General features: G+C 46.7%; 1 protein-coding gene across 1 annotated transcript; it reads left to right on the forward strand.

Annotated features, from left to right (window-relative positions):
* The first annotated feature begins 7,547 nt into the window (after positions 1 to 7,547).
* PMPCA (peptidase, mitochondrial processing subunit alpha) lies at positions 7,548 to 18,244 on the forward strand. Its single transcript, XM_014054301.2, has 13 exons — positions 7,548 to 7,633; positions 7,775 to 7,971; positions 8,090 to 8,169; positions 10,380 to 10,462; positions 10,765 to 10,859; positions 11,278 to 11,378; positions 12,331 to 12,594; positions 13,346 to 13,438; positions 13,520 to 13,638; positions 15,614 to 15,704; positions 15,934 to 15,996; positions 16,079 to 16,223; positions 17,348 to 18,244. Exons 1-13 carry the CDS (start codon positions 7,587 to 7,589, stop codon positions 17,515 to 17,517), a joined length of 1,548 nt encoding a protein of 515 aa, XP_013909776.1. The 5' UTR covers positions 7,548 to 7,586; the 3' UTR covers positions 17,518 to 18,244.
* Positions 18,245 to 19,205: the final 961 nt, after the last annotated feature.

Genomic DNA, 19,205 nt, shown 5'->3' on the forward strand with positions numbered 1-19,205 from the left:
CCCCGCAAGACTGAAACATTTTGGGAAATATTTAAATAGGCAGAATATTTCCCCAAGGGAGAAATGGAGAAACATGTTCTTTGAAGCAACCCCCCCCCCTCTTTTTCAATAGCCCACAGCAGATGCCAGCACGTAAGGAGATAAAGAGCTTATTGAAAGAGGAAGCCGACTATTGAGAGGGCTCCATTCATAAGCAAAGCAAATACTTCCAGCAGAAACCCGTTCAAGATATTTCGAAACCCCTTGCAGCAAAGTTTGACAGCTAACAAAGGCAGAATGGAAGGATTAGAACAAGCAGCCCCTCGCCCAAGATCCAACACAGGACAAAAGCCATTAAAGCCACGATAGGAATTGCCCAGTATAAGAAACGATACTAAATTATAATCTATTAAATGAAACAATGAATGTATAAGAATGATAAATGTTAAAACACTTGTAACCAAACGACATACTGTATGTGATGATGGGCTTTGTTTTTTCTTCTTCTCTTTTGTGTGTTTTTTTTTCTTTTTTGCTTTTCTTTTTCTATTGTTGTGTGTATATGTTGTCTATGTAACAAAAATAAAAAAAATGTTTATTAAAAAAAAAAAGGAATTGCCCAGCACCCTTTTGGATCACAAGTCCCTTCATTGCACCATCCCCAGAACAGTCCAAACTTCAAAGTCACAGAAACCTATCAAGATCCATCCCCTCCTTCAACCGTTTGGGTCAGCTGCCCCAGAACCACAAACCCTGGTGGTTCTGTTCATCAAGAGTATCTTTCTTTCAATCAGTCCCCATTTTATTTCCGGCATCTTTCTCCCAGCCTGGAATTGAGCCAGATGAATTTTCCTTCCAACACAACGTAGGAAGTCAGGGCCTACCTCTCTCCTAGAAAAATGAAATATTTTAGGAAATATTAAAAGGGCAGAATATTTCCCCTAAAAGAGAGGCAGAAACTCATCCTCCACACCTTTGTTAATGGTCCATTAAGGCCTGAGCCAGTCTATTCTACATAACAAAGATCTACCTCCTTCAGGCAGAGCCACAATAGGAATTCCAAAGCCCTTTCATTACATCCAACAGGGCCTTTCTTAATGGGCCAGTATTGTTCCCACTTTTCTCAATGAATGGGGTTCACGTCATGTCCTGTCCTTCTTAATCCCTTCACTTGAACTAAAGGTATTTTGTTTGTGAATAGATTGGGTCGGATTTCTTAATGGGAAATGGGACCTGTTGGAAGAAATGTCCATCTGGATTCAGTTCCAAATAGGGAAAAAGACACCAGATTCATGGAAGTTGCTTGGAAAGATGGTTTAATGGTAGACATAACTAAGGCAGAATATCAGCAAATAGCCCGAGCCTTAAAGATGAAGTGAGGAAAACTAAAGCTCATAATGATGAGAGTGTTTGCAGTAGTGCCTCCCGGTTTTATTTTATTTTATCAATTTTTAGTACTCCCATTGGATCATTTTTTATTTAATTAACATTTTTTGGTGAAGATAACAGCGTAGAACATAATACAAACAAAAACCTTTGTTGCTTTGTTGCTGCCGAGAATTAAAAAAGCATGGGAAAAAGAAAGAAAAGCCATGGCACCAGCCCAGAATCTCTCCCTCCGGTGAAGACAGCAAAACAACCAAGAATTGAGGAGCTCTTTGTTGGCAGGAGATCTGTAAGTAAAACAATCTGGAGAGATTAGAATGGGACCGTCAAAAAGATGTGGCAAAACAGCATTTACTAGACTTTCCCGATCTGGCGGGGGGGGGGGGGGAACAAACTGAAAGCCAGCTCTTCTCACAAACAACTAGCCCAATAACTTCCTATATGGAGGCTGAGCTAAAGGCAAAAAAGGCAAAGAACAACCAGATAATTCAGAGTATGGAGAGTTTACCTTGGGAAAATTCAACTGAGTTTATGGCAAAGCAATGCCTTCTCACAGCGCAAACGGTGGTTTCAATATTTGAACAATTAATTGCCATCCAACATGATGTAGAGTACAATATCGGGCCCCAGGTGCCACCACCAAAGTTCTTGCAGAAGACTTGATTAACTCCCATAGGCAGGATAAGGAAAAGGGAAAAAAAGGAAAGAACCAGAGAAACAGTTAAAGAGTCGGATAAAAGGAGGCAGTCCTCTCAGAAAAACAGTCCCTCCCCAGACAAGGCAACAAGAGGAAAAGCTATCAATAAAGAAGAAATCAGGAAAGCATCCCTCCCTCAATTACAACAATCACATCGCTCACTACAAACCCAATGGATAGCTCTTAGAATCCATTTGAACAGACTTAATTATGGATGTTGGAATTCCAGAAGTGCAATATTAAATTCCCTAAACCAGCTTCTTCACTGTTACAGTGGCATGATTGATCTCCGTGCTGTGGAGTGGTTCCCTGAGGCCCCAAATTGGAAGCGGATTCTCCTGTCTTTCAAACAGCCCACCATACTACAGATTTATTCAAGATGAAGGCATATTTAGCCTCCTTCCAAATCTTTCCCATCGGAATCTTTGGTGAGGAAATAGCTAACATGCGAGCTCCCAAGGTGGCTGCCTCCTCATCATTTTCAACCTTGGAAAAGAGAGAGAAGGACAGTGGGAGTCAACCAGCCCTGCCCAGAGAAGAGATACTTAAGAGCACAGAAGCTGGTCTCATTAACGCTTTTGGTGCTCTCCCAAGGAAAGAACAAGACAATATATTATAGAAGTTAGAAAATGTAAAGAAATCCTTATTGGTCACAATGGACACCGCAGAGCCGCTTATAGATCTGGTTTCCCCAATAATTGAGCCTCTCACTTCTCCCCCAGAGGACAAGAAATTACAAGAATACAAGATCATGGAAAATAGAAGCCAAGACCCAAAGGGGGTATTAGAGATCCCAGTAGAGATGGAGATGTTTTCATCCCTGTGTGAATTTCTCATGACACCTTCAGCACCAAACCAAGAAACTGAGAGTCGACCCACGTCAGAGCCACCATCTCAAAGAATGAAAAACGCCTTGTCCTGCACCCAGAGAAGAGGCATCGGAATGGCAAGCTCTGTTAGCTGGTGCAAAAACCTCTTACCCTGAACAAGTTCCTCAAGAGTCTACACATGACCTAGACGGGCCATCCCTATTTTTAAAGAAGGCCAATTTGGTGTGCGATAATACCTCAATCCATGGTAACAGCCAGACAACTTCCCTTTGTATAAATCAAGTTTCCCGATGAGCTGCAAAAGTTGATCCACTTTCCCTTATAACCTGGAATATAGCAGGTTGGTCTGTTCCATCAAAAGACCAACTCTTTTTTGACTATATATCACAATTTGACATCCTCTTCTTGCAGGAAACCTGGGCCTCCACAGAGATTCAGTTAGATGGCTATTGGGTTAACTCAATCCCGGCTGTCCCAAGCAAGGTGTGGGGGAGAGCTAAAGGGGGTATTGTGACATTAGTTAATACATCCTTGCAATTTAAATGTGTACCACTGCCACCTTTCCAGCCATGGGTTGTAACTACATTACTCTCGTTTAAACAGGTTGAAATTTTGCTTTTTAATATCTATATTCCTCCACTTAATGAGAATAATGTGATTAACAAGATTTGGGACAGCATAGAAGATTTTATCCTTGGCTGTTCAGCCAAATTCACCAAAGCTGCAATAATTATAGGGGGGACTTAAACGCTAGAATGATCAAGCATTATTTAATCATTTTAAGATTCACTATGATGAAAATGAAACAGGAGAATCTTTGCATTCCAGACAATTTAAAGACCCTAAAGCTAATCAGGCAGGTTTGTGTGTAAGACAAATGACTGTACGTTTGGATCTTTGTATCCTTAATGGGTCCCCATGGGGCGACTTTCCAGCAGAATATACTTATCGGGGAGCAGGAAGAAAATCCACAGTTGACTACTGGATAATATCATAGGACCTCCTGAAGTTCTTACAGAAGATGAAGGTAGACTCACGACTGGAAAGCGATCATAATACCATACTCCTTACTCTCACATTGCACCAAAAATCTCTAAGGGCAGGCACAGCCTACCTACCTAGGTTAGAGATTCAAAATACCCCAAAATGGAACGTTCCAAAATGGAACAAGAAAAATGCTAAGGAAGTTACCAAATGGATGTTAGCCCCTGAAACCATAGAGCTACGTACATCTCTACTAAGAAATAAGTGTGGAGGATCTTACCTAGAGGGGTTTGAATCCTTAATTTTAAATCTGAATTTGGTTCTCAGTAACAGATTACTAGCTCACTCCAAAAGGCAGGTTTCAAAGAACAAAAAATGGTTCAATAGAGATTGCGTGCAACTAAAAAGGATATGAAAAACAAGAAAAGTAAAAGTGCCCCCTTTGAGGATCACACTTACTACTTAAAGCAACTGAAAGCACAATATAAGAATCTTCTAAAAGGAAAGGAGTCTTGGCATAGACTAATTACGGCAGTCAGGACAAAAAATGCATCCCTTTTTTGGTACATCACCAGGGGATTGGGAAAACCTCCGCTATACCCAACAAATTCCGATTCATGCCTGGGAAGAGTATTTTAGGGAGCTTTATACAGATCCTGACTATGTAACTAAGGAGAGCCAAGCTAGTTTGGACCAAACTCCTTACTGGCCCCGTTACACCAGAAGAGATATCTCAGTTGATCGGAGCCCTAAAGGTTAATAAGGCACCCGGGGCTGATAATGTCCTGCCAGAAATAATCAAAAAGAATGCCAGTTGGTGGGCTCCGCTTTTAGCATCACTGTTTACATTTATAGATAAAACAGGCCATATGCCTAGAGACTGGGGAGTAGCAATTATCATATCAATTTATAAAAAAGGTAATAGAAATGACCCAGGCAATTATAGACCCATTAGTCTTCTAAGCGTTATTAGTAAACTGTATGCAAAACACCTAAATTATAAACTTCAAGATTGGCTAATATCAGGGGGGATAATCAAAGACGAACAAGCCAGTTTTAGAGAAGGAAGATCTACAGTGGATCGTATCTTGGTACTCCACCATTTAATACAAAAATACACATATTAAAAAAATCCTCTCTTTTTGTGGCCTTCCTGGATTTTAAACAGGCCTTCGATTCAATATCCAGGATCGCCCTCTGGGAGAAATTAAAATGCACCACGATCGATAAACGCCTCCTCTTCCTCATACAAAAATTCTATGCCAATTCCACCTTGAAAGTGAGGTGCAATCCCCAAGGGAGTTTAACCGGCTCAGTAACGGTACAAAAAGGGTATGGCAGGGTTGCATCCTGTCCCCCTCCCTCTTTAACTTCTATATTAATCCCGATTGATCTCCTACAGAACGCTAATTTCCATTCTCCTAACCTAGCACAACGCAAAGTGCCAATTCTCTTATATGCTGATGATGCTGCAATCCTTTCACAAACCCCTGTAGGACTGAAGAGAGCAATTAGGGCAACAGTCGGCTATTGCAGGCAAAACAAGCTGATCCTTAACTTTGATAAATCAAAAATTTTAGTTTTTGCTAAAAGACCAAGCCAACACTCCTGGAAAATAGAAGGACATACTTTAGAACAGGTTAGAACATTTCGATGCCTTGGGGTGGTTTTCCACTCGCAAGGGACATGGAAGGCACACCTGGATCACACATTGCAAGTAGCCAATAGGTCCTCAAATGCAATTAAACATTTCTTTTATACAGGTGGAGGTCAGTTAGTACCTGCTGCCTTAAAACTCTTTGAGGCCAAAACATTGGCACAAATTCTATATGGGGCACAAACAGGAATCCTTGCAAAGAGAGACGTTAGAAACCATACAAACCAAATTCCTACGAGCCATCTTAGCTGCACCTAATGGAACTCCAAATGCCCAGTTAAGAATTGAGACAGGCATGCCTCAAATTCAGGTAAGAGCCTGGAAGATGATGATCATTCATTGGTTTAAAATGCATTTCTTCCCAGAGGGACTGTCCTCACTAGTGTTGACTGACAATTTCCCCTGCCCCTGGGCTCTTATAGGCTCTCATTCTTATTCTTAATGTCCCTAGGCTTTGATCAAGCAAAGCAAGTAGTAATTAATAGAATTAAGGACATGGAGTTCCAAGAACGAAATAGTTTGCCTCTCCACAGTAGGGACAGAATCAAACAGGGTGTGTGGGAATCGGCAAGATATCTAAATGACCTGATCTTCCCAAAACAAAGAATAGCTTTCTTCAAAGCCAGATTTTACATTCTTCCTTCAGCACTCCTCCAGGGCAGGTATAAGAGAACACATATAGCAGAACGGGTCGGTATATGTGGTAAAGGAGAAGTTGAAGATATCTCCCACGTTCTATTACACTGTGAGCTATACAGAGTTTGTAGGTCTGCATATATTCTCCCCTTATTCGAAAGATTGCCTGGGAGGGCAGACAATTTTTATCTAGGTTTTCTCCTTCAGGACACTAACCTGGTTATCACATATGCAAAATTCTGTGTGGCTGCAATGTCCATAAGAAAAAAATTGGCTACAGAAGTATAGTTGTCATCTGGTACCAATTATCTGGACATATTAACAATCTTTGGACCATTGTATTTACTCCTATACTTAACAGCGCTGCACGCAGGTAAACCAGGGAGTGACCCGAACAATCTGAGAACCTGTATGTTATTTTCCACTTTAATGTCAATACTTTTTAATTATATCTTAATGTCAGTACTTTTTAACATATTGTAAAAACTAATGTGTATGGCTAGTCTTTGACCATAATAAAGATTACTCACTTACATGTTAGGCAGATAGAAACCAAGTTTATCCAATCAGAGACAAGATGATCTTTAAAGCATTCTTTTGTTCACGCTCCTGCCTCTGTCTTCCTTATCTGTGGAGTATTCCTATAGCCTTGTGTAGGGAGTGGCTGCCTTTGCAATGCTGTTTTTTCGGCAGAATGCTTTAAGGATTTATGAGTCAGGAAAACTCCCTAGTTTGGGTTCCTTTATCTATGGGGCCTGATATTCCCGTGTAACAATTTCTTCTATGTTTTCAAGAATGTGCCTAGCTTTGAAGCCAAGAATAGAAGCGAGATAACATTTGCAGTCATGCCATCCAGTATTAAGGTTCCAATTTGCTAGGGTAGAAAGCAACTAATTTCTGACAGTATACAATAATATAAGCGGAAGCCAATGACAAAACTTAATTCCACATAAATGATTTCTAGCAGGATATCATATCAGAAGCAAACAGCAAATATTGGTTTAATCAGTAACAATTATATGGTAACATAAGCAATTCATAATAAAAGCAAATATTGATTCATATACTCTTTTAATTATTTTCCACCCCCTGAGTATCTTTTCAAAGCCATTCATGGCTCCTGTACGAAATGATGGTCTGTGGCGTTAACCACGGTTTGTTCCTTTCCTGACCTCCCCAGTCTTCTTGACTTCCCCCCGTCCCGCCTCCCGCGTTTCCCAGCATGCCCCGCGGTTAAACTGCACCTGCGGGTACTTCCGTCGCCGAATCCTAAAACTCCTTCCGTCGCCGTTCCTATTCCGGAAGTGGAGGGGGCGGGACTCTCACGCCAATCGCCGGCGCCGTCACCCGAGCGACCAATCGGCGTCCTCCTCCTCCTCCCTCGACGAGAGAGAGAGAGAGAGAGAGAGAGAGAGAGATGGCAGCCAGCGCGGTGCGGAGGGGCCTTTTGGGCCCGGCGCGGAGGTGAGGCCTTGGCCTCGAGTTTCATGTCCTCCAGCTGAAGGGGGGCTTTTCTGGGGAGGGCTTTTCAGGCTTATTTCCCATCCCGGGGGCTCCAGGCCTGCCCAGTGCCGAGGATCTCATCCTCTTCTTCTCCTTTTTCAGGCTGGCCGGGTCGCGGCGTTTCAGCAGCGGGGGCGGCTACCCGGGCACCCCGCTGACGGCCCCTCTGCCGGGGCTGCCCAAGCCGGCTTTCGCCGGCCTGGACGGGCCGGAGGGCTTCGAGACGGAGGTCAGCGCCTTGGAGGGCGGGCTGCGCGTGGCCTCCCAGAAGAGGTTCGGCCAGTTCTGCACCCTGGGCGGTAAGAGGGCGCCGGGGGGGGGGGCGCGGCGGCGAGGGGGTCGCGTGGGCGGCCGAAGCGACTCCGGGGCCCGCGGCTGACCTTCCTCCCCCTCCTCTTCCTTCTGCCCCGGGACCAGTGCTGATCAACTCCGGCTCCAGATACGAAGCCAAGTTCCCCGGCGGGATCTCGCACTTCCTGGAGAAGTTGGCCTTCTCGGTAAGCGGCTTTTCTGAAATGCGGCTGGGAGAAAAGGAAACGGCCGGGCTTAATACGAGCCCTTTGGGAGTTGGGGAGGGGGCGTTAATCGAGACCCCCTTTTCTGTGCCTTCCTCCTCTCTGCTCTTGGCCTGAAAGAGGGATGGGAAGAAGGAAGAGACTTATTAGGAATAGTAATAAGGATACAAACTGTAACACAGAGATATTATGCCTTGTGTTTGCAACGTAGAAGCTTGCATGCTGTCAGTGCCTTTTGTTCCCTGCAACTGACTCCCTCTAGCAGCGTTATTAGGGTCTTTAGAATATCTGGCCAATGTCAAAACGTGTCATCCTTGCCATTTGATCTCTTTCTCAATCTGCAATCTATGGGCATAGAATTTATCCCGGAATGGAGCTGTAAAGAGCTGCAAATCTGACTCCTTTGATATGTCCCACTTCTGCCTGAGAAGGTATCTCTCACTTTTGATCTATGCCCTTCCCAACAGGGGGCCAAAGGGCCAATCCTGGGAACAGAGGAAAGAGATAATGCTGATGAGGCTAGTGAGGAGTATTGTAAAGCCAGGATGTTATTCTATGATGTCTCTAGCTGCATAAAAAGGAGCCACACCTTCTCTGAAGGGCAGTTCTTCCCTGTGTATCTTTGGGGTATGATGGGAACAACTGACCATCATGTCTTTAAGCTTTGATCAAAGATTAAACGCTGATTGTTATTCAAGCCTCCCTTTGAGTCTCATGTTGGGCTCATTGTGACTTGGATGTGTTTTCAAACTTCTTTGGGTCTCAATGTATTCTCAAACCTTACATTTGGCACCCGTGAATGGAACTTGGAGGCTCCATTTTCCTTCAAGGTATCCACATCTGGCTTCCCATACAGCTGAATCCCTTTGTGGTTCAGCGGGTCTGGAGCTTGTCAGGAAAATCCCCTCAAAAAGAACCTCTTTAAAAGAGTGGAGCCGTGTTCCCCTTTGAATTCTGTGCCAGCCACTGGGACATGGTAAAGGCTGCTGTAAGAATTGGCAACCATAGCAGCAGCCTGTTAGGAACAAGTAACCTTGTAAGAAAAACAGAGCTGTGTGCCAGCCCATTGGGACCCAGTAAAACCTATTGCAGAACCTATTGTTCTTACAAAAAGGAAGCTAAAAACCCTCTGCACAGCTATCTGGCCAACCTACTCTGTTGGCTCCTCATCTTCCTTTCTCCATTTGAATTTTAGAATAGAATAGAACTGGAAGGGACTTTGGAGGTCTTCTAGTCCAGCCCCCTGCTCAAGCAGGAGAACCTGTATCCCATTTCAGATGGATGGCTATCCAGTCTCTTCTTAAAATCCTCCAGTGATGGAGCACCCTCAACTTCTGGAGGCAACCTGTTCCACTGGTTCCTGTTAGGAAGTTTCTCCTTAATTCCAGGTTGCTTCTCTCCTTGGTTAGAAAAGAATAAGAATACAATAGAGCTAGAAGGGCCTCTGAAGGTCTTCTAGTCTAGCCCCTTGCTCAAGCAGGAGAACCTATACCATCTCAGACAAGAGACTATCTAGTCTCTTCTTAAAAGAGCTGGATGGAGCTCCCACAACTTCTTGTAAGCTGTTCCACTGGTTCATTGTCCTCACTGTCAGGAAATTCCTTCTTAATTCCAGGTTGCTTCTCTCCTTGATTAATTTCCACCCGTTTCTTATCCTGCCTTCTTTGGTGCTTTGGGAAATAAGTTGATCCCCCCCCCTTCCTCTTTATGTCAGACCCTCAAATACTGGAAGACAGCTATCATATCCCCCCTGGTCCTTCTTTTCTCTAGACTAGCCAAACCCAAATCCTGCAGCCATTCTTCATATGTTTTAGTCAGCGTAGTTGCTCTTCTCTGAACTTTTTCAAAACTCTTTTAACTTCTTTTTTGCAGTATGATCAAAATTGACTGCAGTATTCCATGTGTGGCCTTATTGGGGTTTTATAAAGTGGCACTAACACTTCACCTGATCTTGATTTTCTGCCTCTGTTTATACAACCCAGGATTGTATTCGTTTTTTTGGCTGCTGCTGCACATTGCTGCAATTCTCCAAAAGCTGCCAGCAAAAACCTCTTAATATTACATCCCAGGGAAAATGGTTATTGCGTGTTACCATTTCACTGCATGTAATTTAGTTAAATTTTATTTTGCCTTGACTGAATTTTCCCTAAAAAATGAACTCTTTTGCTTTGTTTCCCTCCTTTTCTCTTTAGTCTACGGCTCAGTTTAGCAGCAAGGATGACATCCTCCTCATGTTGGAGAAGCATGGAGGAATTTGTGACTGCCAGGTGTCAAGGTCTGTTTTCTGTTGGGTGTCCTTTGGCCAGGCTGTGCTTTGACAAATCCCTGCCAAGCGATGTGGCTTTTGAGCATAACCCTATTACATATCGCATACTTCTCCCCCCCCCTCGTTTTATTATGGGATCCCCTCCACCCCTCACAGCGAGGCTAATGGGAGTTTTGAGTTTGATTTGAGTGATGCAGTGGGCTGTTTGCCGCCCGAAAGTTTTAAGGTTTTTGTTGCAGGGTCTTCAACGTGCCTAGGTGAAGACCCTGCGACCCGGGTAGAACACAAAACCAATTTTGCTCTTCTTTCAGGGATACCACAATGTATGCTGTTTCTGCAGACAGCAGGGGCCTTGATGCCATGGTCAGTCTGTTGGCTGATGTGGTTCTCCAACCCAGACTGTCAGGTAATCTTCTAGTAAATAAATAATAATAATAATAGTTTAAAAAAGTAGATTGCCGGGTGAGATTGTTAGGGAGTCTTCTGCGCATGAAGAAAAGAGAGCAAGAGCCCAAGGCAGGATTTCACTGCCCCACCTGAACGCAAATGGCGTTGCTGTAAAGGTGTCAGTGATTTCTGCCAGCGGAAAATGTGGTGGAGTGGCACAATTTGGAAGGACAGGAGTGGGAGAGACCAAGATGGTGGGAGGGGTGTAGGTGGGTGTGCCCAATCAAATTTATCAGCTGGGAAGAAAGACAGGTTGATTCTGTGGGATTTCGTGGCTGAAAATGGGGAGCAGTTTCCCTCCCCTTCCAGGGATTTGGGGCCATTGTCCCTTGGGAGGAGGTTCGGCCTGGATCCAAAGCGTTGGCTTCTCTTGGCAGATGAGGAAATCGAGATGACTCAGATGGCCGTCCGCTTTGAGCTGCAGGACCTGAACATGAGACCCGATCCAGAGCCGTTGCTGACCGAGATGATCCATGCAGTAAGGCCCTCTGGCATTCTGCCCCACGAAGCCCCTGAGCCCTTCAGTGGCCTCCTCCTAATCTCCTGGCTTGGGGGAAGAACTATCAGCAGGCCAAGGAAGGCAACCCCTAAGGAATTTGAGGGTCACGTGGTGGCTTCCTGGGTGTTGTTGAAAATGCCCTTTCAACGGTGGATCTGAAATAGTTTTCAGATGAAACACAAGTTTGTCTTTTTTATGATAAGCAATGGGGGTTCCTTATGTGAGGTGGGGCACAATCAGATAAAAAAAAAACACTTCGTTTTGCTAAGGTTGGGTTCCCGCCTGCAATCTGGGAAGTGAAAGGAAATATTCAGTCCGGGGAATGCAAAGTCAAAATGGGGCATTGTATGAATGCCCCCCCCTCCCCCCCGCAAGCTGCATCTTTCCTTCCAACTGACGGGGTGTGACATTGTGCTTCAGAAGGGTGTGGGATACTTTTGATTTTTCCTTAACTGAAATTTGTATTTTGCTTGGGATTGTGCAGCCCACGATGTGACGCACCGTCTTTAAGGAGGTACCTTCTCATCTGCATGTGCACCCATCTCTACTGCAAAGCCCCCCTTTGGGTCCAAAGTGCTTGCAGGCCCTGACTTTGGGGCCAGAGGCAAATTTCTTCAAAGAGCTGGGAAACAAGAGGTTCTCAGTAGCTCAGGCCACGGATCAGAGAGACCTGGGTTCAAATCCAGGTTTATCACACCATGAAAGTGGAATCCATTGCATAATGCTTAGGAGAGCCTTGAGGAGAGGTGGTTACTTTCTCAGGTAATTGCTCCCTTATGCTCACTAGAGCTGTATTTTTATCAACCAAGTCAAGCAGCAAAGACTCTTCCTGTGTTTTGGTGCACGTGGCTAACTGTAAGGGAAGTTGCAAATGTTTTGTCATTGCCTTGGGGTTTCTTTTGAAAATCGTGTTTGTTCTGATCTCCCACAGGCAGCCTACAGGGAAAACACTGTGGGGTTGAACAGGTTCTGTCCTGTGGACAACATTGAGAAAATTGACAGGTCGGTCCTCCACTCGTATCTGAGGAATTACTACACCCCCGACAGGATGGTGTTGGCTGGCGTGGGGATTGAACACCAGCAGCTTGTGGACTGTGCTCGCAAGTACTTCCTGGGAGCTGTTCCAGCGTGGGGAAGTGGGGAAGCCAAGGATGTGGACAAGTCGGTTGCCCAGTACACGGGAGGGATCCTGAAGGTGAGGAAGGGGAGGCGGCCTCTGCTCGTCTTGCCAGGGGCTGCAGAAGGAACAGAAAACCTCACCTGCAGTTCAGGGCCAACTCATTATTAGCACGTGGGAAGCCAAACCTCCTTTGCATCTCTTGGGTTTTGTAAAGTGATTTCTTATGATTTGAAATGGGGTTTCAATGGATGCAGTTGTGCTAATAGCAGTTGGATCAGCCATCGTATCGAGGTTAAGAAGTCAAAAGTATAAAAATTAACAACTGGAGGCACAATATTAAATTACAATTCAAAGGATAAGGAAGAGATCGTCTCTCTTAGAATTGGAAGGTCTTGGGCCACTTGTTGAGTGAAGCAGTCACATGGAAGCCTCACTTAACGACCATCCCAACTTGTGACCCTAATGGACAGCCTCCATTACAGTCGTATGTCGAGGTAGTGGTAGACTCTGTGCCTCTTCCAAGGTGAACATGAAGAGTCACTTGCAACTCTAAAAATAATCACAAGGCAGCCCAAGTGTTAAAAGCCGTCAAAAGCAAAGTTGAAGGTAAAAAGAACGCTGTAGAGCAGGGGGTCTCCAACCTCAGCAACTTTCAGCCTGATGGTCTTCAACTCACAGAATTCCACGGCCAGCAAAACAAAGCTGCCTGGGGAATTCTGGGGGTTGAAGTCCACCAGGTTTAAGGTTGGCGACCCCTGCTCTAGAGCCAATGGCCAGCTACTCTCACAAAAGCCAAATTCCAGGGAATCTCTCCCTCTTTCTGCAGCTGGAGAAGGACATGTCAGACGTGAGTTTAGGGCCCACCCCCATCCCAGAGTTGGCCCACATCATGATTGGACTAGAAAGCTGCTCGTTTCTGGTAAGCCTCCCTCCCCTTCTGTGGCGGCCCTTCTGCGTGGACGTCCCCGCGTGACCATCTGGTTTGGCTTCCCTGGTCCAGGAGGAAGACTTCATCCCCTTTGCCGTCTTGAACATGATGATGGGGGGCGGTGGCTCTTTCTCTGCTGGAGGCCCCGGCAAAGGCATGTTCACGAGGCTGTACCTCAACGTCCTCAACCGGTATGTCCCTCGGCTTCTCAGAAGAAAGAGCCAAGAGCAGAGACAAGCCAGGGGAGCGGGGGGGGGGGGGGGGGAAGGCCAGGGTCACGGTGCTGCAGGGGGCTTTTGGTTTGGGGAGGAGTGTCCAAAGAGAGAAAGGAGTAAAAATGTGTAGCCAGTTGACACATTGTGCCAAAGCCTAATTCGCTTTCATTGTCTCTGTGTTGGCTAACCCAGCAGTGAGAGAGCTCCAGGGTTCTTCTAAGCCATCAATAATGGTTTTGCAAGAGCCACGGTGGCGCAGTGGTTAGAGGGCAGAACTGTGGGCTGCTACTGCCGACTACCATCTGCCTGCAATTTGCCAGTTGGAATGTCACCGGCTCAGGGCTGACTCAGCCTTCCGTGCTCAGTCAAAGAAGGACCCAGTTTGTTGGGGGCAAGAGACTGGCTCCGTAAACCGCTTAGACAGGGCTGTAAAACACTGAAGTGCTATATAGGTCTACAGTGCTATTGCTACAAATAGACAACAGACTAAACCTAAACCAAGCAAACCCCTGTGCCTCCCCCCCTCCCCCTTCACGTGGATTGAGGGGGGGGGCTGCCATAAGCCTTTTTGCAAATCTCAGCCACATTGATCAGTTTGTTGCTTTGGTAACGGATCCTCCTCCCTCAAGGCCATCCTCTCTGCTCCCGACACTCCGTCACCACGATTGACACCAAAGCAGCAAAGAGCAGCATGTTGGAGGCTCCTGAGAATGTCCCCTAAGCCAGGCAAATTCTTTGGGGCCAAAGTCTCCCCCTCGTCTTGCAAAGTGTCTCACTCAACGTCCCCGATTGCCTGGACAATACGTGGGTTGTGTTCAGTGCTTGGCCCCACTCCAGCTTCCCAGGACTTTCCAGATTTCCCATTCTGCCCAGGGTAGGGATCGATAGATGGGAGCCACCAGCCATCATCCCATACTGGGGGGAGGGGGGGTGTCTTTCTCTCGTAGACATTAAGTTCCAGTGGGGGAGGGGGCTGAGCCCTGCGGGATCCCTACTAGCACCCCAGGCGAGTTGAACCTTCTCCATGCAGCCGGCAAGGGAACCATCCACTCCAGGAGAAGGAGAGCCACCATACAGGGATGCCCCTCTTTCCGGCCTCTGCAGCAGTCCAGGAGGACCCTGCAGTCACAAGGCTGGAAGGCCACTGAGAGAGCTGTGCCGCCGCCCTCCAGGCTCAGTTCATTGATGGGGACAACCTGCGTGGTTTCCATCCCACCCATGGCTCGATTCTGATTTTGCCCTGGGTCCAGCTATCCCTGTCTCCTTTGTGGTGACTGAGCAGCCCTTTTCTTGACCATCTCCAGAAAAGCATCTGGGGACCATGTGATGGACATGCACCCTGCACCCCCACGTCCATCACATGGGCCAGTCAGTCCCAATCATCCCAGTTGGAGATGCCTCCCAGTCACACCACTCCAGGTGCGGGCTGAATGTCCTTGGCTCCCAGAGAATAGAACGTTGTTATGACTGGATTTCCTTGCAACTCCATGAAATCCACCCTCCCAGTTTCCCACAGCACCAGTTGTGGCAGCCCTGAAGACCCAAAGGAAAAGATGGCCTCCAGGGCTGACAGGCTGCCCCCCCCCCCATAACTGATGGTCGTGTCCTGCAACGAGAGGAACATAGCAGGTTATCCCAGGCAGCCCCCAACCCCCTGGAGTACCACGTGGAGTGGCAGATCCACAGTGGGCCTTTCCTCACAATAATTGTAGCCTGAGTCAACCAGATGAATGAATGTATGTGTGAGTTTGGCAGAATCCTTCAGGAATCTGACTGTGGCTGTTACCTTGGCCTTTCCTGGGCCAGCCGGTAGCTGCGGCTGATGGGATAGGTGGTCCAACTCTGGAGGAGGACCCACAGTTGCGAGAGGCTCTTAGGGAGCCCTGCGAGGATGCTGATATTCACCCCTGTTCCCGTCTCTGCTGCTCTCTCCCTCCCCCCCCCCCCCCAGGCACCACTGGATGTACAACGCCACCTCCTACCACCACAGCTACGAGGACACCGGACTCCTGTGCATTCATGCCAGCGCAGATCCCAGACAGGTGAGCTGGTCCTCAGAAGGGACCCCTCATCTGCCAGACAGGTCCTCTCAGCCAATTGGAGATTGGGTTGCATCTACCAGGGCAGCAGGCGAGGGAGGGAGGGAGGGAGCAGCCGTCCCCAGTGCCCCCTTGACTGGCCTGGCCTCACCCCAGAGGCCTTCAGAAAGGGGGAGGCCTTGAACGGGGTCTCACGCCCCACTCCTCCTCTGCCCCTCCTCCTCGATTGCAGGTCCGTGAAATGGTGGAGATCATTACCCGGGAATTTGTTCTGATGGCTGGGACCCTGGGAGAGGTAAGAGGCTGGGGAGGAGAATTCATGTTGGGACTTTGGGCTCGGATGAGAGGCTGGAGCAACCCTCTTCCTTTTCCTCCAGGTCGAGCTAGAGCGGGCCAAGACCCAGTTGCGGTCCATGCTGATGATGAACCTGGAGTCCCGGCCGGTCATTTTTGAGGATGTTGGGAGGCAGGTCCTGGCCACGGGAGGGAGGAAGCTGCCCCAGGAGCTCTGCGCCTTGATCGGTAAGTGGCAGGCTCAGCTTCCCAGGCCACAGCTCAATGGAGCCTCCCCTCTTGAGCTGAGGAAGTTGGGGGGGGGGGGGGGGCTTGGTTTCTGAGTCTGCTTCCGAAGTGAGCCCACCTTCCCTGCTCTGCTGCCCCAAGCCCCCTTGTGCAGGGTGGGATTTGGTTTAAATCAAATCTATTTAAAGGACTAGTAAAAGGGCTTGATTTAAATCAACTACATTTATATCGTAGTTTTAAAAGAGCAGCTGTCGTCTCTGTCCAACAGCGGCTCCTCCTCTGATCCCCCCATTGACTCACCAACCGTCCCATTCGCTTTAACGGGACGGCTGGTGATGTGCCAGGGACACAACAGGGTGAGGGACGTGGCTGGCAACAGGTGAGTGGATGCCCATTAACAGGCACTGCCATGATGGATCTGAAATGACAGCTGCTCTTTAATATTATATTTTTAAGCTGCTTAGAGGATTTCACTTACATTTGCACTGCTTGCCCTTCCTCCTCACACTGATGGTGGCAAAGATGCATTTCTCTTCAAACAATCATACAGATTGTAATGTCCATAGATTTGCAAAACAAAGGGATGAAGGAATCTTCCTGAACTGTTTCATGATTTATCTCATGGTTATTATGAAATTGTGTGAATGCCTCAACGTAGTGCATGTTATCTCCGCTTGCATTCATTGAATGAGTGTACCAAAAATGTAAATATTCCAGAATAGACAGCCTCATGCTACATCACTAAGCTCCACTAAATTATTAATGTATCTGAAATAGAAAACTATCTTTGGATAGATTTTTACTCCAAAAGCATTTTATTAAAATAAATTTGATAAAAATAACAATCAGATTTAAATTTTAAAAATCTGATTTTTTTTAAAAAAATTATTATTATTATCTATTTTTATCCACCCTGCCCTTGGGGAATTTCACCAGCCTCTCCAGCCGGAGTGCCTTCCCCTTGGGCTTTCTCTCGCTCCACTCCTCTGGGGTCTCTGGGCCCATTCTCCGCCAATTCTGAGGTAACTTGGCCCCTGTCGTCGTGGGGCAGCCTTGTGTGGCAGCCAGTGTCACACGGAGCCGCACAAGCTGATGCTGCTGGCCTTTGTTTCCCTTTTGCCCAGGCAAAGTGAGCGCCGGTGATATCAAACGGGTAGCAACGAAGATGCTGCGGAAGAAGCCGACGGTGGCTGCCCTGGGGGACTTGCGGGAACTGCCCAGTTATGAGCACATCCAGGGCGCCCTTTCCAGCAAGGACGGGCGGCTGCCCAGGGTGTACCGGCTCTTCCGCTAAAGTGGCAGCTGCCCCACCGACACATTCGGCAGAGACGAGCCGTCCCTTGCCCCAGGTGCTTCTCGCCTGCCTGGAGGACAGCTTGGTGCGCACACATTGGGCATTGGAGGAGGGTGGTTGGCAGCGCCATTCTCCACATGCCTGTTCAAATTCTGTTCATCCTCAAGATAACTCATTTTGTGAGACTCAGACTTCCGTGAGAAGATGGAGGCCGGGCAGCCGAAGAGAGCGGCTCCTACACATCAGATGGCTATTTTGCTATTCCAAATTCCTGTCCTCGGTGTCTTGAATTAAGGGACAATGAAGTCTGAGCCCAAGGCCTGGTGTAATCCATGGTGAAGAATACGGAGAAAAGAGTTAACGAGGGTGCTACACACTGGAATGTTGACCTTTGTTTCCAAAATTAAGTTTACATTAAGAGTGGTAAATCAGAGTGCAATTGTATTTTGAATTGGTAGCAACAAAACTGAATTTCAAGATTGGGAGATTTATTTAGAGTCTACATTGCGTCTTTAGTTGCAATCAGTTTTTTTTCTGTTACTCTTGACCCCAAGAGGACCACAATTTGAACCAGATTTTCTGTTACAAGTTGTCATAAATTGAGACCTTGTGTGACAGGAATGGGACAACTTGACACAACTCGCTGCGGCCAACTCTCCACAGGACAATTTTAATAATTTGGGTTAATTATTTAAAATAAATGAAAAAAATAATTTTTGCCAGTTTATTCTGCCCCTCCTGCATCCTTTCTTTAATGCTTCTATCCCATCATTTCTCTGATATTAGTGAGTTGCCTTGCACAAATTGGCTGTGGGGAAGTGAGCCATGGTGAGTTGGTCGATGCAAATTGTCAGACCCCGATGAGACTGGATTTGACTTCACAAATCTCTTTACACCGATAGTAACTCAAGTCACCGCAGTCGTAAGTGTGAATCCAGCTTAACCGGTTATTTTTACCAGAAACTGGTTGAAAAAAAAAGTCACAAATCACATTTGTGACCTTAATGCTACAACTGGTTGCGTAGGAGAGCCAGTTGCCAAATGCCCAAATCGTGGTGACATGAGCGCAGACTGAATGGAGGCCATTAGTTCTAATTCAGGTTATAACTGACTTTTCAGAGGCTATTGTTAATTTGAGCCATCTTTGAGAAGTACCAAAAATGCTCTAGAACCATGTATGTGGCATTAAGTTATTGGTCCAGTTCATTGTACATTTAATGTTTATCACCCAGCCTGGAGACCTGTTTTTGCAGGGAGACAGACCCTCCTCTGGTCTCTGCTGGCTGACAAAAATCCTCCTTTTTCCCAATGCAACAAGGGATTCCTGTTGAGAGGAAAGGATTCTGGTCTGTTTGCCGAGGCAGGAGAGGACTGAAAACTCCCTGAAGCCTCAGCCCAGTTATCTTCCTGTTCCTCTTCCCTGGAGGGATTCTTTGCCAGCCTCCTTGTCCTGATGGTTCATCCCATGGGGAGCAAAAGAGATGCTAGAGTGGAGTCTTGGGCGCATTTGCTAAAGCTGGAATTTGCTATGAAGCACTACTTCCGTGGGGGTTTGCTTGGTAAGGAATTGAACCGAGATTTCCTTCATGGAGTTGCCACATTGCAGGCTGGAAGAATACTCTGGGATAGGGGTCTCCAACCGTGGCAACTTTAAGACTTGTGGGCTTCATCTCCCAGCAAAGCTGGCT

This window comes from Thamnophis sirtalis, unplaced genomic scaffold (genome assembly GCF_051295495.1).
Source record: "Thamnophis sirtalis isolate CommonGarterSnake01/CBP01778 unplaced genomic scaffold, rThaSir2_p1.2 scaffold_2, whole genome shotgun sequence".
Taxonomy (NCBI): domain Eukaryota; kingdom Metazoa; phylum Chordata; class Lepidosauria; order Squamata; family Natricidae; genus Thamnophis; species Thamnophis sirtalis.